The sequence below is a fragment of the Dipodomys spectabilis genome, unplaced genomic scaffold, assembly GCF_019054845.1.
Source record: "Dipodomys spectabilis isolate Male_0828 unplaced genomic scaffold, ASM1905484v1 ptg000076l, whole genome shotgun sequence".
Classification (NCBI taxonomy): Eukaryota; Metazoa; Chordata; class Mammalia; order Rodentia; family Heteromyidae; genus Dipodomys; species Dipodomys spectabilis.
The window spans coordinates 1,047,826-1,064,966 of NW_024870753.1; the positions used below are offsets into that span (position 1 = coordinate 1,047,826).

At 39.3% G+C, this 17,141-nt stretch overlaps 1 protein-coding gene across 1 annotated transcript in view; it reads left to right on the forward strand.

Moving 5' to 3' along the window:
* The window catches only part of Zc3h12c (zinc finger CCCH-type containing 12C), a 37,709-nt gene that overhangs the window by 10,828 nt on the left and 9,740 nt on the right, over positions 1-17,141 (forward strand). The window contains exon 2 of the mRNA XM_042682999.1: positions 12,682-13,433. Coding sequence (XP_042538933.1) covers positions 12,682-13,433 — 752 coding nt within the window. The remainder of the gene's footprint in view (positions 1-12,681; positions 13,434-17,141) is intronic.

A 17,141-nucleotide genomic window follows, 5' to 3' on the forward strand; every position in this document is an offset into this window, starting at 1 on the left:
GAGGCAAGCACTCTACCTCTGAACCACCTTCCCAGCCCTTACTTCTGATTTTTTTTTTTGCTCATTCATTGGAGTTAAGAGTCTCACAGACATTTTCTGCCCCAGATGGTTTTGAACTGGCCTCCTAAAAAAAATCTCCTGAGTAACTAAGATTACAGGCATGAGCCACTGGTGACTGGCAAGAACAAGTCTTTTTTAGATACCAGTGATAGCTACTTGAAAAATTAAAATGGGAGAAGGAAAGCCTCCATTCACAGGAATAAAAAACAAAAAGCAAAATATCAAGACAAGTTCAACAAGAATTGTATAAATATCCCATGAAGAAATCTAGGGAACTCTGTTGAAAGGAAAAGCACGCTTCAATAAATTAGCCTTGAATGAGTAATTTAATAAATCAGTAGTGCTTTTCAAGTTACTATAGCACAATATCTATCAAAGGCCCAATAGCTTTTTGGCTAAAAATTGTCAAAACAATTCGAAGATGCATCTGGAAGCCTGTACATGTAAAAATAGCCAGGATAAAGATAAGAAAATGATGGAAATGGAATGATAAAAGACTTGTGAATACAAGATACCCAATCAATTATGAATCTGCACAGGCAGATCATTTGTGGCACAGGCTCAGAAATAGAAAAAGATCACTGGGATAAAACTGGAAGTCCAAAGTTATAGGACATTAGAATAAAAGTCTTGGCACTTCTCTCTCAAAAGAGTAATACTGGCTACTCAGGAGGCCGAGATCCGATTATTGAAGCTTGGAGCCAACCCAAGTAGGAAAGTTATAGGACTCTTAGTTCCAGTTAACCAGCAAAAAGAAAGAAGGAGAGCTGTGTAGTGGTAGAATACTAGCCTTGAGCAAAAGAGCTAAGGTAAAAGATAGCACCCAGGCTGTATTCACGCCTAGTACGAAGAGAAAAGAAACAACAAAAACCCATCTCAGTAGATGAATGGATCAAGAAAATGTGGTGTATATACACGATGGAATTCTATGCCTCCATCAGAAAGAATGACATTGCCCCATTTGTTAGGAAACGGGAAGACTTGGAAAAAATTATATTAAGTAAAGTAAGCCAGGCCCAAAGAAACATAGGTCCCATGGTTTCCCTTATTTGCAATAACTAGTATATGTCTGAGACAATCAGAAAGGGTCAGATAAGATGATGTTAAACGAAATGAACCCCAAGATAAGGACACAAGTGGTTTTTTCTTTCTTGCTATTGTTTCTAACGTATTTATAAGGTACCATGTCATTTTTTTTGTTGCTTTGTATGTCCCTCCCCCACGGTATAACCCCTGTCTTCACTGTATTTGATGTTGGTATAATTTGGGGAGGGGAAGGGAAAAAAATTGTTTAAATAGGGATACAGGTGGACCCATTGCAACAGTGAGATATTCAAGACGCGATGTTGCAAACGAACTTTACAATTTGTGGGGGGGAAGGGGAGTGTAATTGTGGAGATGGGAGGGAAGGGATGGTAGAGGAAAAAGAAAGGAGGAGGCAACAATGCTTGATAAGAAATGTACTCATTACCTTGCTCATGTAACTATTACCCCTCTGTACAGTATTTTCACAATAAAAAACTTATTTTAAAAAGCCCATCTTATAGTTTTTCATCCAAAGTCATCTTTGTAACCTGTAACCTTACTACTAAAGAGGGGAGGGGTTCATGGACCAACCGTGTGCACCTATGGACATGTTAAAATGTAGACTCTTCATCACTACCCTAGACCCTAAGTCAGTTTAAAACTTTGAGGAGGGCTGCCCTCGGGAGCTCTCTCTTGGCCTTCCTTTTTTGGCCTCTCCTTCAGATCCTCCTCCGCTCACTAGGCACCAGTCTCCCTGGCCACCTTGCTATTTATTCCATGGGCGTATCTTGCCAGTCTCAAGCCTTCTTACCTGTTTGTCTTAAATTTTGCTGCTGCTCGATCCCAAAATAAAAAAGACCTTAGGCAGAGTAATTTATAAAGAATAGAAACTTGTTGCTCATAAGTTTGAAGAGTCCAAAACAGAGGTGCCATGATAAGTCCAAATAAGTCCAAATAGAGGCAGGGGGGCATTCCTCTTAGAGGACACTTTTTGCCATGACTCCACAGGTCGAAGAGGGTTTTGGGTTGAGCCTCTTCTATTAGAGCATTGATCCCATCACTAAGACTGGAGCCTTGGGGACTTACTTCTCCAAGGTCCCTCCCCTCAGTCTACCACACGGGCATCAGGCAGCAAGCCATGGGTCTTCATAGGGTCATTAATATGTTTCATTCCATTTAGGTGTCTACACAAGCCTTACACTAGCCAAGAAGCTTTCCTTAGTCAAAGTTTCTTCCTACCTCCTACCACCACCTGCCTGACATTCACTTATTATCATTTGCATTGTGTCCCTTGCCCTACTTCCCCCCCCCCCCCATGCTATGCCAGGACCACAGGCTATATTCTCAGACTGATCCTCTACAATGCACTCGTTTACGGAAAGGAAAGTAGCATTAACAACTACAGAGCAAAAGCAGGGCATTTTCTGCTGACCTGGCTCTGAAGAAGAAGCATACCACCATGATTTGTGGCTTAGTCTTTCACACTTCGAATTAGACTCAGAAGAGTAGTTTTACATGACATGTTTCATGACTCATTCGACTTCCTAAATGTCACTCGGATATTAATTTAGTGCCCAGTTGCTTTTCCTCTATCCTTTCACGCTATGATTGGGAATTTACTTTCTTGGTTGGATGGGCAGTTGGTTGACTTCTTTTTCATTCCTTTTTTTAACTAAAAATAGTGACCGTTTTTGGTTTAGAATTTTTACTCTTTTTTTGTTTTGGCAAAGCTGAGGATTGAACTCAGGGCCTTGTACTTACCAGGCAAGTGCTCTTTCACTAAATCTCCAACCCCTGATTTTTTTTTTAGTCTTTTTAACCTTTGGATGCACAAATGAGAAAACTCGGGTCATATTGTTACTTCCTTGGTGCTTTTGTTAGGACCACCAGAGCTCATTGTAAGAGAGAGGTACCAGAAAGTCAACTTGAATCTCCCCTAGCCAAGAGAATTGATTCCAAGTACTGGCTTCTTATCTCCCTTATTTCATATTCATTTCTTAGAAAACTGCAACAAGGCCCAAGGCTCAGATGTCAGACCCACACTTAGAATGGCAAATTTTAGTAAACACCCAAAGCTGTACTAGTTTCCTTCCTTTTTTTTTTCTTCCTTTTTTCCTTTCTTAAATGTGTGTGCATAGTGCTCAGGCATTTATTGCCATTCCCCCAAACAGAGCTTATTCCAGTTGTTTCTGTTTGCCCTGCAGTACAGTGGACCAGAGCCAAGTGACTTAAGAGAGCCGGACTGAGGCCCTCTGTCCACCTATAGAGGTTTTAATGTGCTTAACATGATCCACTATTAGCCCTGGAGATGCTGTAAATGCCACAGCAGGGTCTGATTAGCTAGTATAGATTGCTGCCTTTATTTATGTATTATTTACTATAGGTCAGCCTTCCTGGTGAGCTCTCTCTCATTCTTTGTCTTCCCAGGAACAGAAGAGGAGATTCTTCTTCCTGCTGAATGAGAGCTGTGGAGTCTTAACTATAGACAGGGATAAGAGAAAGAGGAAAACCCAAAGTAAAGAACCTGTCTATTCATTCATATTAAGTAGTTCCCTTTGCCACATTCAAAAGAAAAAGAGGGTAGTATAGATTCATCAATACTGACCTCCCGGGCTCTTCCTGTGAACATCTCTGCTGTTGCGTTTCCTTAGGTTCTGGTTGTGACTACATTTGCATGCAGGTATGCTATGCGTTTTCACTTTTCTTATAACTTAAACTCATTAGTTGAGTTAGCAGAAGAATTTCAGCTTACTAGTTGTGGTTGTAGCCGTAGCCGCCGCCGCCATCTCAGGGTTGATACTTGTTTTTTGGTGTTTTTTCTTCACCTTTTAAAGGAACTACCATGTAGAGGGCAGAAGGAGTTAATGCTGACTTACTTTCTCTCTGTTCATTTGCTCAACCCAAAAGGGAGTTTGAATTCTGTGCCATTCACACTGTAATTCACCACAAACTATACTGTAGATGCTTTGTCTTTATCTTTCTTGGCTTAACTATTTCATTAATGCAGTAGCACTATAATACTTGGCTGGGGGGGGGGGGAAGAATTAATCTTTGCTTCAGAATTTATTTATTTGATAGTGGGGGGAAGGGGTGTGTTGCTGGTCCTAGAGCTTGAACTGAAGACTTGGGAGCTTTCCCTAGCTTCTTTGTTCAAGATTGATGCTCTCCCACTTGAACCACAGCTCTGTTAACCAGCTTTTTTTAATAGTTAATTGGAGATAAGGGTCTCACAGACTTTCCTGCCTGGGCTAGCTTTGAAAAACCAAGATCCTCAGATCTCAGCTTCCCTAGTAGCTAGGATTACAAGCACTAGCCATTTGCACCAGGCCTGGTTGCTTTATAATTCTTTTGACATTCGGAAGCTAGTGATTATATTTACTTCAAAGCTATTGACACAGATTTAAAATCATGGTAGCACTTTTGGAATCACATACTTGAGGAAAATATTAAGCTCTTTCAAGGAAAATGATCTAAAATATCATACCTTTCATTTTTCTTTTTAGCAACAGTACTTTTTAGGTTTTTAGACAGCATAAGGAATGTTGTGGTGAGACAATTAAAAAGGAAAAATTTTCACCAGATAGACCAGATCATCCTCTTTTATTTTGTCTGTGGTAAAATCCAATTTGCATCTGAGTGAGCACACAAAAGCCATGGCCAGCAGTCTCAAAGTGGTATTACTTTCTCTTAAGGATTCATAATGATCCTAATTGTGAGTAATTCCTACTTGTGTGTAAAAAAGAAATGGCTTCAGATTGTTTGTGATGCTTTGTATCACTAGAGTTCCCTGTTAGGTGCTATGTTCCCCTGACAAAAAAAAATATAGTTATAAACGATAAACCTGTATCAAAAACAAGCAGCTGTAGCCTATACTGGAATTTAATTACCCTGGAAGGAGGTGTGGGGAGAGAGGGAGAGAGTGATCCATCACATAAATAAGTAGTAGGGTGGATATTGGGTATGAATTGCCGTTTTCTTAGATGGACAGTAAGTACTCTTACAGTGCCTTACGGTGTTTCAGTTTGATTGAATTTCTTCAAAACCAGAGCCTACTCAAAATATAACCATGCAACCCTCAAAAGCTAGTGGTCCTAAAGTCTGAAACAGAAGAAAAGTCAGGTCTCTCACAAGCTTTTTCACCAAGGGGATTGTTTTTTGTATACTTTATACTCTTCTAAAAATAACTTTTTAAATGTTAACTCATCCTCAGCTGAAATTTGAATATTACATCTTTCAAAGTTTAGGAACTACAAATACATCTCACAAGTATGTTATATGTTTGCACAGAGTGAAAGGTTTTTTTGTTGTTGTTTATTTGTTTTTACTGTCAATGACACAGCTAATTAGTATTCTATAGTGAAAGCTTTTATACTACTAGGTAGATAGGATGGGCTGTTCTGATGATCTCAGCTTTTGTTTTATTGTTTTATTTAATTATGGCATGAATGTCTGTCCTGACACAAGCTGGATCAAACTTGTTTTACCTCTACATTTGTAATGAACCTACTTTTAAAATCAGTTCTATTTATTCTGTTTGTTAGCCTATAAGCCTTTTAATAGTTCACAATTTTATCTCCACTGTCATTTTTTTAAAAAAATACAGATTTCCCACTATTACCGGGGAAATAGGTTGGCTCGAAACTTCCATCTCAATTGACCACAAACTCACTTATGAAAGAGACTGCTTGCAAGACTTAATTGCTACTTGGACATACTTCATTTTCTTTCTCAAACAAAAACTGCAAAGCTCATAGATCAGTGTGATAGCCTCAACTTTTTAAAAACATGCAACTTTTACTACTTTAAAATATAATTGATTTCTTTGTCTAATGCAATACAACCAGGAAAGGCCCAGGCTTGAGTCTGCCAAGCCAGGTGTTTTCTTGTTGGCATAATGACTGCTCTCACTGAGCAGCTGCCTACTAGCAGGCTTTGTATGGCCTATTGTTGCTGCCCACCCGTAGTTAATACACATGCTGCCCGGGGCAGACCCCAGAATGACATCAACTTGCTTATCTTCGAATCCTGCAAACCTGACGCAGGGTGCTAAAGTTGTCTCAAGCATCTGCCCCGGCCAACTAATTGTGAGCTTCCTGGCCTATGATTGGTTATTCCTCTGCTCAGTAATAGGTTAAGCAAAGACATTGCCTGTCCATCTGTTCAGCCATTCATTGTTCTTCTTCCCTGCCTGAAGGCTGCAGCTAAAATTGTGTTAAGGAGTTACTGCTGAAGCTGCTACAGAAACCAATGTCTTTGTATTTCCCTGCTAAGGTGAGTATCTATGCTACTTTAATGCCTTGCTAAATCCAATGTTCATCTGAAACTGTTAGATACAAAGTGCCTCGAATGAAAGCCCAGAAGTTATTACATAGTACTGGTAGACTAGAAAGTTCAGGGCTGACTATCTGTAAAGCAGAGATTCTTCTCTCTCTCTTTTTTTTTTTTTTTAAATAGGCCAGAATTTTGCAAATTGAAGCCTACTGCTGGCTTCAGACCGAGTTTCATGCTGTAGAGTTTAAAAGATGTTATAACAAAGTTGTGTTCAATAATAAATACGTTTAGCTTACCTTGTCCAATTCCTAGGTTTCCTGAGGTGTTACTGTCATACCTGCTTGCTGTACAAAGATGGCACTATCTGGCAGACTTTTCCATTGTGTTAAAAGTCTAGCTTGGAGAGGTGGACAGAGAGCGCTAGGTGTTTCCAACTGCTAATTTTTTTTTTTAACAGGATCAGGAAGCATTCATCAAATTACTTTTATCAGCAATTTCAAATTCATGGACAGTTTCTCATTTCCCCTACCTGCTTTTCCCCCCATCTGCATCCATTTCAGATATTCGGTTAGAGATGTTATTCCAATTGCTTTCAAGAGTTCTATAGTGAGGCATAGACAAAGACTGAGAAGAACAACAAGAGCAGAAAGGGTTAAAAAAAAAAAAAGGTTTTCACTTCTACCACATGTCCTATTGTGCAAACATATGCATAAGTCTATTGAAAGTTTTCCGAAGATGGGCAGGCCACCAGTTGCTGGTCTACTGCAGTTCTAGTAAGACATCTGTTGCCCAGAACACTAACCAATCTGCTCAAAGGGACATCCTTCCTTTGTTAGTGAGGGGCATGCAGACAAGAGCACTCCCACAAATACAATGGTAATTAAAGACTCTGAGACTACAGCAGTAGGTAGTCATTACATATTCATTATTTTATTCTCATTGTTCTCATAGTATCACCATTTGGGTAACTAGCAGAACTGACTTTCATGGCATTCTAGGCTTTATAGATAAATTGAGTTAACAAGGTTATGGTTTAATATTCCTGATTAATAGGAAACTTTTTTTTTCTAGATTCTATTTCAAATGGCTAGATTGCAAGTGAGTTATTATCTAAGCTATCTAAAGATAACTTTTAGAAAATCTCCCCACAAAACAGAAGCATTTCAGTATAAACAGTAAATCTCTAGGAAGTAATCATAAGTTCATAAAGCTGCATTCAGCCACCACAAAGTTTTATGTGGTAGTTGTTTGGGATTGAATTAAAATAATTAGTTACACTTGATCATCTACAAAATCATCATGATTTAGTTTTTCATCAAACACTTTATTGTTTTAGATAGGCTTTAGCAAGGAAAGAATGAGTTTCTAGGGCAATACCAGCAGTAATCTGAAGATCCAAACAAGTAGAAATCTATTTCAGATTCTTTTTATTTTTCCCCCTACGCATTCTGTGTTCAGGAATATAGTTTATAAGGCCAGTTGTACTAGGTCCCTGATAAAAAGTTTTCACAGTGAAACCATACTTCTTGGAGTTTATAGGTAACTCTGGGATTATAAACTGCTCTATAAAACTTTGACAATGCTGCAGCCATGTGAAATGAGGATGAGGATTGTTATTAGTAAATATTTAAGTTTAGGAAGACATTTACATACATATATATATTTGAATTTGAGTAAAGGCCTGAATAGTGCACTCTACACAATTCATTGTTTAGAACTAAGGAAAAAAGTAATTTTTTTCTTATGTGATATCACATTCTGAGATGTAATCAGAATTTTGGTTTTTTCCAAATTATATTGGTTATTTTTTAAGTACTAAGTAATGGTTTAAAAAAAAATCATGCTGTCCTTTGTTCTAAAGTCTCTTAGGTTACTTGTAAATTTTACTCATTCTACCACATTGACAACGTTGGTAGCTTGTAAAAGTATTTAGGGTGGCATTTAATTTTTAAATATTTAGGTTGGCATTTAATTTTTACAGAACGATTTAAAAATATTGCCACACTAAATTTATCAGTGCCATGTGCGCCATGTTGAATCAACAACCTTTGACAATCTTACAAGGGGTAAGAGAATGTTCTAAGAGACTGAAGTTTTCTTCTTTCTTCCTTTTTTTTTTTTTTTGCCGTTCTTGGGACTTGAACTCAGGGCCTGGTGCTGTCCTTGAACTTCTTTTTGCTCAAGGGTAGTGCTCTTCCATTTGAGCCACAGCCCCACTTCCAACCTTTTGTTAGTAGCTTTATTGGAAATAAGAGTTTCATGGACTTTGCTGCCCAGGCTGACTTCAAACTGTGATCCTCAGATCTCAGCCTCCTGAGTTGCTAGGATTACAGACTTGAGCCACTGGAGCCCAACGAGATAAATTTTCACAACCAAATCTTTACCATTTGGGTTAATTCAAGTCAGGTTGTTTATAGGCTTAGAAATAGAACTCATTTGTCCTTGTTTGCACTACATATGTGTAGTAGTCATTAGTTTTATAAGAACTGAAAGTCATCTAACTGGTTTTTTAGTTGAGATAACTTTCTCTGAGCTAACCAGTGAAGTCTAGAGGAGAGGCCTGTCTATGGAAAAAAGCAGAGTCAGAAAGTTGTAAAGCAAAAAATTAGGTCACCTAACAGAATAGAGCCCTAATCTGAACAAACAAAACAAAACAAAAACAAACTTATATTTGTTGTCCTTCACATTAAAAACAGCCTGACTTCGCAAACTTTAGTTTTTCTATTTGTCAGTCATGGGGCTTGAACTCAGGGACTGGGTGCTGTCTCTGAGCTCATTCACTCAAGGCTAGTGCTCTACCACTTTGAGCCATAGCACCAATTTGGTTTTCAGTTGATTAATTGGAATTAAGAGTCCCATGGACTTTACTGCCCAGGCTGGCTTCAAACTGTGATCCTCAGATCTCAGCCTTCTGAGTAGCTAGGATTACAGGCTTGAGCCACCAGCACCCAGCTTTGTAAAGTTTGTATTTAAGTGTTACAGAAAAGCTATATGAGTTATCACTAGTTTAAAAGTATGTGGTAGTCAACTATTAATATTTGAAAGTTTGAAGTCATTTAATATGATCAAAACCAAAAACTGGAGATAGGGCTCACATGGTTGAGTTCTAGCCTTGACTAAAAAAACTAAGTGAGGGCTCTGAGTTTTCAAGGCCAGCACAAAACCAAACCAAAGCCACAAATCACTGATGGTCTCATTTTTCTTCCTATCACATCAGAGCCGTATACTAAAAGCGTATATTAGAATAGATTTAGGTAAGTGCATTGATACCTTTAAAAACACTAAAGATAAAATAGAAAGACTTAAGTACTTTTTTAAGAGTACCTGATTTCCTGTCTAAAAACTTAACAAGATCTGCTTTTGTGTCTTTGAAAAGTGAAGAAAATTAACCTATCCTGAAACCAAAACATTTCATTCCTATGTCCCTTCCCAGGTATATTTTACTAAGACATCCTGATGAATGAAAGATACAATCCCCCACCTCTCAAAAAAAAAAAAAGCCACTACTGCTCAATATTAAAACAATATTTCCTAGTTCAATTCAGGGGTTTGGTCAGCAAGTTGTTATCGTGACGAATTATCTCACAAACAGCACTTACTGCAAAGCCCAAACTTTTTCAGAGATCAAAAATGTTGCCCACTAAATGCACTGGGTGCAGTCAGAGCAGATTGTGGGGTTTACTGAACAATGATGTCGGGGCTTCCAGATTGGTTTGGCAGCTACATTGTTCTCAGAGGGTAAACCAGACGCACTTAAGTCCCAGTTTCTTTTATAGGCTTTTGTTCATACCAAATTATTCTTTCACTGTGCTAGCATTCATGATGACATGTTAAAGGAGCTCAGCTTAGCAACCAGCCTCTCGTTGCCAAGGCAGCTCAGCGTCCAATAGGTTTTTCCCTGTGTAAGAGACTTTTCCTGAGAGCTCTGAGAAGGCCACAGAGTGGATTTTTTTCTTTTAACTGCATCCCTTTATTAGGATGCTGTTGTGATCTCTGACTTGCATTTGGTGTTAGTATATTAGAGTTGTTAATAAATCACAGGGGGTACTGATATGCTTTTGAAAGCCCATCCTTAATTCTAAATAATTGGGCCTCACGCATATCCATATTAATAGAAAAATTGAAATGGATTCAGCTTCTGATAATGGAGCAGATGTACATAGAGAGCTCTTTTATGGAATACTTCTCTTTATCTGTCGTGCATGCAGAAACAAAAATCTGGTTCTCTTCAACACGAATGCATGCCATCTCAGAAGAACATTGATATTACAGTTATTTCTTTTCTCAGAGAATGGAGCCTGTAGAAACATGTAAGAGTTAGTTCTACACTGAGGAGCCTTGTTAAGTGTATTGTTGAAGATTTTTATCTTCTCTAGTATTTATAAATAAAATTTTATTTTGTTATAGAGTAATATTTAGCTCTCATCAGTTTATCAGATATGCTTTCAAACTTGTGTGTTCTCAGAAAGTCTACTGGTTGTTGGTCTGGGTTTTTTTTTTGACATCTATATAATAGTTCTTTCTTAGTGAATAGATTCTGTCTAAGAGCTTTAGAAGAAAGTATTTTCCCATTTTTCTTTCTTAAGTTATTTAAACAGGTGTTTTATGACATCTGCCAGAGGCTGGTTAATGTTACTTGGGCCAGATACTACTAGCATTGCCTTAATCATTAAGCCACTGATAGTTTTACAGTCCTTAGAGTAAACAACTTTATTTTTCTAGTCTGTCCCTGGCAGAGAAATACCAATAATTTTCAGTGGACTTGAAAGAAAAGAGAAAAACAACAAAATTATTTTTAGACAGTTAAATATACTTGTACAGACACACTGTGAGTTCATCTGATGCATTACAGACACGTTCTGTCGTAACATTCAAGAAACAGAAATAGCCTTGTTCATTTATCATACTTAGTTGTTTATTGCCGCTTGTATGTGAAACACTTAATTTCTTTGCTCTCAGTAAATGGGCATAGGCTGGGGGAAAAAAAACCAATTTTTTTCATAAAATGAAATAGACCACAGTGTTCTTACCAACTGACTAAGAAAGCATCATGGTGAAAATCATCTTCTATTACCTAGTTAAGTATTCATAAAGCCCATGCGTATTGGGGTAAGATTATACTCATCCCTAAGTGGGAGATAATTAACCAGCGCCACCCTATTGTAGCTTAGGCTGGCTTCAAGCTCACCATTCTTTTGCCTGAGCCTCTGTGTCTAAAATGACAGAGGTACTCATGCCTGGCCAAGGGATGCAATTATCTTTGTAATTATTTAATTCCTTGTTGGCTGTCTTTTTTTTTTTAATTTCAGAATATATGTTGTTTCAGTAGCTGGTGTGTGTGTGTGTGTGTGTGTGTGTGTGTGTGTGTGTGTGTGTGTGTACTTGTGCTGGGTCTTCAACTGCGGGCCTTGCACTCTTGCTTGGCTTCATTGCTCAAGGCAGGCACTCTACTCCTTGAATTCCACTTCTGGCTTTTTGTTAGTTCATTTGGAGATAAGAGCTCATGGACTTTTCTGGCTCCGAACCACAATCCTCAGATCTCAGCCTTCTGCTAAATTATTTTTGAAATTAATTGAGGTTGTTGCTAAGTTTCATCCAAATTAAGGATAACTTTTTTTTTTCAACATGATAAAAGAATGTTTTCCTTTCAGCATGGCTTTCTTTCTCTTTAACCTAACTTTTTTCCCCAGGTTTTTATTAAACCTTTTAGGGAAAAGTGTACATAAACTGTCATGACATTTAAAACATGCTTTTTAAAAGCATAGTATTCCATGTGTCATCCTCAGAAATGTAAACAGGAAAATGTCTCTCGTAGAGATTGAGACACAACTGACCATGGGAAAGGCATGGGTCTTGAACAAAACCTTCTTTGTTTTTTAATACGCAGTTTGCACTGGTGGCTCACACCTTGTAATCCTAGCTACTCAGGAGGCTGAGATCTTAGGATCGTGGTTCAAAGCCAGCTCAGGCAAGAGCATCTGTGAGACTCTTATCTCCAGTTAACCACTAGAAAACCAGAAGTGGTGTTGTGGTTCAAGTGGTAGAGCGCTAGCCTTGAGCTGAAGAGTTCAGGGACAGTGCCCAGGCCCAGAGTTCAAGCTCCACAACTGACCAAAAAAAAGGCAATTTCACTCCTTATTTAATGTTGCCTCAGAGAAATCTCAGGGCCTTTCTCCTTTGAAACTTTCTGGTGTGGAGGAACCTCAGGAAGGGTGTAGATAAACTACAAATTAGGCATCCAATGATCTGCCAGTTGTAGCCTCTCCATCGAGACAGGAGTAGTCCGTGAGTATGACATTTTCAATATTTCCTGTCTTTCTCTAGGAATACGGGGTGCTCTGCCTTCAGGAATTCAGAAACAACAGCAAAGTCGAGTCGAGTCCATGTAACAGCTTCATGGGTCTGAAAGATCTCCTGGGGCATGACCTTGGCCATCTCTATGTGGAAAGCACCGACCCAAGTTCAAGTGCAGCTGCCCCTTGGCCAATGGTAGAAAAGGCGGCGATGGATGGCATCCATGCTGGGGAGGAGGAGAGGGGGCGATCCGAAGAGCACGTGAGCTCTGGGGACTCTGAGGAAAGCACGCATTCTGATCATGAGCCCGAGCAGCAGAAGACCATTTCCGTAGAGCCGTGTGTACTCACCAAGGCTCACAGGCAGTTGTGCCGGTCCCCGTGCTTAGAGCCACACCTCCTCAAGCGCAATGAGATTTTGCAAGACTTCAAACCCGAGGATGCCCAGACTCCAGCCAAGGAAGTGAAGAAACCCCCAGATGTCGTTCGAGAATACCAAACGAAACTGGAGTTTGCACTGAAGTTAGGTTATTCCGAAGAACAGGTTCAACTTGTGCTCAACAAACTTGGTACCGATGCTTTAATCAATGATATTTTGGGAGAACTCGTCAAGCTTGGAAATAAAAGCGAGACAGATCAGACCGTGAGTCCAATGAATAGTGTCATGCGGGAAGTGTCATCTCTAGAGTCCCAGAGGTCCGAGTCACCCATGCAGGAGATTGTGGCGGATGATGGTGAAAATCTGAGGCCCGTCGTTATTGACGGCAGCAATGTAGCAATGAGGTAAGTGAAAGGGGGAATAAATCTTGACTGTGACCATTATTACTAAAATGGTCTTTAAACATTGTTACCAATCTGGTGACTTCTAAGTCTACACTCTTTGAAAACCTTGTGTGATCTGTCCAGATCTCACGAGCCCTCCAGTGCCAAGCTAGAGAATATCAGCCTGGCTTTGCAATGTGAGACCATAACAAGGGGTTTGGAGGAGAGAGGTCTGTCAGGACAGGAGGTGATTACTTGGCAGTGATGAACAGAAGGCTGGAACTCATCTGAAAGGCAAACGACCCTTTCCCTCTCCCGTGGAGGAGAGGGGTCCTTACTTCACTGGGATCCTAGAGCTATGAAAGAGCACATGACTTTGAGAAGTCTTTCGCAAGAAGATGGTTCCCAATAACGTAGAACTACCTGATTGCCTTGATAAGTCCCAAAGTGATGAAATTGACGAGGAGAAGGTAGTACAGTGAGTCCTAGATCCTTGAGCACAATGACCGAGGGATTCCTTAACAGCACAACGTCAGTGTCTGCCGCTGAAGAGGCTAATCCAGTGGTACTGTGGTAAAGGCCACATATCCCAGCTCTTTCCCCGATATCTTCAGGAAGGCGTAGAAAATGGTGGGATGGGAAATGGTCATATTAGGAAAATTCTCAGTGCTAGAAAACCCATAAGATGTAAAAATATTATCAGACCCCCCCACCCCCCAAAGGAGGAAGACTTCAAGGAGAGAATGCCCTGCCTTATGCTAGGAAAAGAAAAAGTTCAGAAAACTTGACAGCCAGGCAGTGGCCATCTTCAAGAATGCTGTTTGGTATTGAAGATGGACGCCAAGATGCTGTGTGATGAATGAAGGGACCAGTCTAGACTGTTGTTCTGAAGGGAAAGGAAGGACCAGAGGAAGAATTGAGTGACGTTTTTATTTGTCTGTCTGTTTTAACAAAACTGCAGAAACAGAACAGATGAGGGAAAAGAATAAGAAAGCAGTACTGCCAGGCACTGGCAGTTCACACCTGTGATCCTAGCTACCCTGGAGACTGAGATATGAGGATTACAGTTCAAAGCTAGCCCAATCAGAAAAGCTCACGAGGCTCACCTCCAATTAGCTACCAACAAATCCGGAAGTAGAGGTGTGGCTCGAGTCAGAGCACTAGCCTTGAGTAAAAAAGCCAAGGGACGGTGCCCAGGACCTGAATTCAAGCCCTATTAGTGGCGAAAAAGGAAGAAAGGAGAGGAGGGAAGGGAGAGGAGGGGAGGGGAAAAAAGTACTATGAGAGAAGCCTCTAATTTTTGAAGCTAAACTATAAAGGAAGACAATAAGAGGCACAAATCAGAATTTGGTATTCAAGGGAAATATACTTTTAGACAGGGGTAAAACAAGTGAGGCTTAGAAAAACTTGAACTTTTGTCTATGGCCATACCACCCTGAGTGCGCCTGATCTCGTCTGATCTCGGAAACTAAGCAGGGTCGGGGCTGGTTAGTACTTGGATGGGAGAAAAACTTGATGTTGTGCCAACCTCATATTCACATGTATGAAAGAAACATAGTTCCCAATAGCTTGATAAGAAATGTACTCATTATCTTGCCCATGTAATTGTAACCCCTCTGTACAGTATGTTCACAAAAAATTAAAATTAAAAAAAAAGAAATTTTTGCATACTGGAAGTTACAAAAAGCTCGAAACCTTACTCATCTAACACAGTAACAGTTATCTACAGGAAAGCAAGTGTGGTTATACATGCCTGTAATTTCAGCAGTTGGGAAACTTCAGTAGGGGAATCAAAAGTTCAAGGCCAACCTGGGTTGTAAAATAGACACTATCTTTAAAAAACCATTAACTACGTATGACTTTAGTGTAAAAATAGATTGCATAATTATGAAAATAATCGTCAACCCCCCCCCTACACACATTATTTTTTTGTACCACTCCATATGTCTTGCTGTAAAGATAAGACAGTGCAGATGTATCTTTTCTTCCTGTCATATAGTTTTAATCTGACACTTGAGCTGAACTGCTTCAGGCATTCCAGGAGAGAACACGATGACAGATTTTTATTTTAGCAGTATTATACTGTCAGTCACAATAAAATGTTGCACTATGTCCATAATTTTGAGAGTTCCAGAACTCAAGAAAATATATCGTGAACTTTTCCATTCTATTTATACATTCTACCTACAGATCTAAAATCTTCCTCTAACAAAAATAGAACTCATCCTTCCTGTTGCACAAATATGAACTTAGACTTTGAAAATGAACTTTCTATTCATAATAAATACTAGCAAGCCTATTATCTGCATTAAGGTTACACATAGAATCCTAGTAAGTATACATTCAGTTGTGAACACACTGATACATTCTGTATTATAATACGGAGTTTAGTTTAGAATAAAGTATTATTTCCTTTCTTCTAGACAGATATACTTCCCTGTAGATGAATATACTTTAATTTCATTTGAATGCTAACCATAGAAGATATGTATGAGTCTTCAGATGTAAATTCAAAGTAGGAAAGAGGCAATATTTTTTGTTAAGATTATATAATGAACTTTAAAGAGATATTTTATTCTCTGCATACCACCTATGAGATTCTCATCAAGTGATTTCCATGCTCCAGCCTTGGTTTTCATATTTGTTTTTTGTTGTTTTATTTTTGTGTGTGTATATGCCAGTCTTGGGGCTTGAGCTCAGGACTTGAGTACTATTCCCTGAGCTTATTTTGTTCAAGATTGGCACTTTACCATTTGAATTACAGTGCCACTGTTTGAGGGTAGTTTCGGGGGGGAGAAAGAGTCTCACTGATTTTCTTGCCAGAGCTGGCTTCAAACTGCATCCTCTGATCTCAGTCTCCTGGATAGGCTTGGATTATACGCTATGAGTCCCTAGCTCATATTTGTAAATAGGGGAATTCTATGTTTGCAGGCTGGCTATTAGGATAAGAGGTAATTAACACCACCAAATCCTTGGTGTGTTATAGGCACTGAATAAATTAGTTATATTTACTTTTAAGAGTGAAGTCATGAATCCATAAGATAGTAACCAATCAGGTGAAAACTTAGGTGTACCATTTTATTTCCATGAACCAGGAGAGATTAGCTGGGAAAATCTTGGAGACTCCGGACTCTAACCTGCACAGCCTGCTCTCCTGCTCTCCTACCCTGCCGTGGAAAGTAACAACATTAGCCTCACCTGTGTGGGATGTAGGCACTGGGCCAAGGATGAAGTCTGACACCTAATTGCATTATATCTAACTCTAGGTTACTACAGGATGACTGTACCTGGAATTACTATGTTTTAGAGCATGTCTTCAACCTTACTTAGTATTGCCAAATTACTCTGTCTAATAGCTACATCAAATTCACACTCCCACCTGTGAGGTATGGGTTCCTACTTCCACACCTTCTTGGCAACATCTGGTATTTGCAGACTTTATCTAATGGCTGTGAAGTGGTGTCTTAGTTTGTCTTCTACTGAGCAGCTTTCCATATACATATTGGTCAAGTGACCATATCATTCACCTTTAAAACAGCAATAACAACAAAAATTAACTAGCCAAGCACCGTGGCTTATACCTGAAATCCTAACTACTCAGGAGGCTGAGGTCCAGGTTCAAAACCAACCCAGGCAGGAAAATCCATGAGACTCTTACCTCCATGTAGCTAGCAAAAAGCCAGAAGTAAAGCTGTTGCCAGTATCGATGGGAAAAAAAGGTTAGGGACA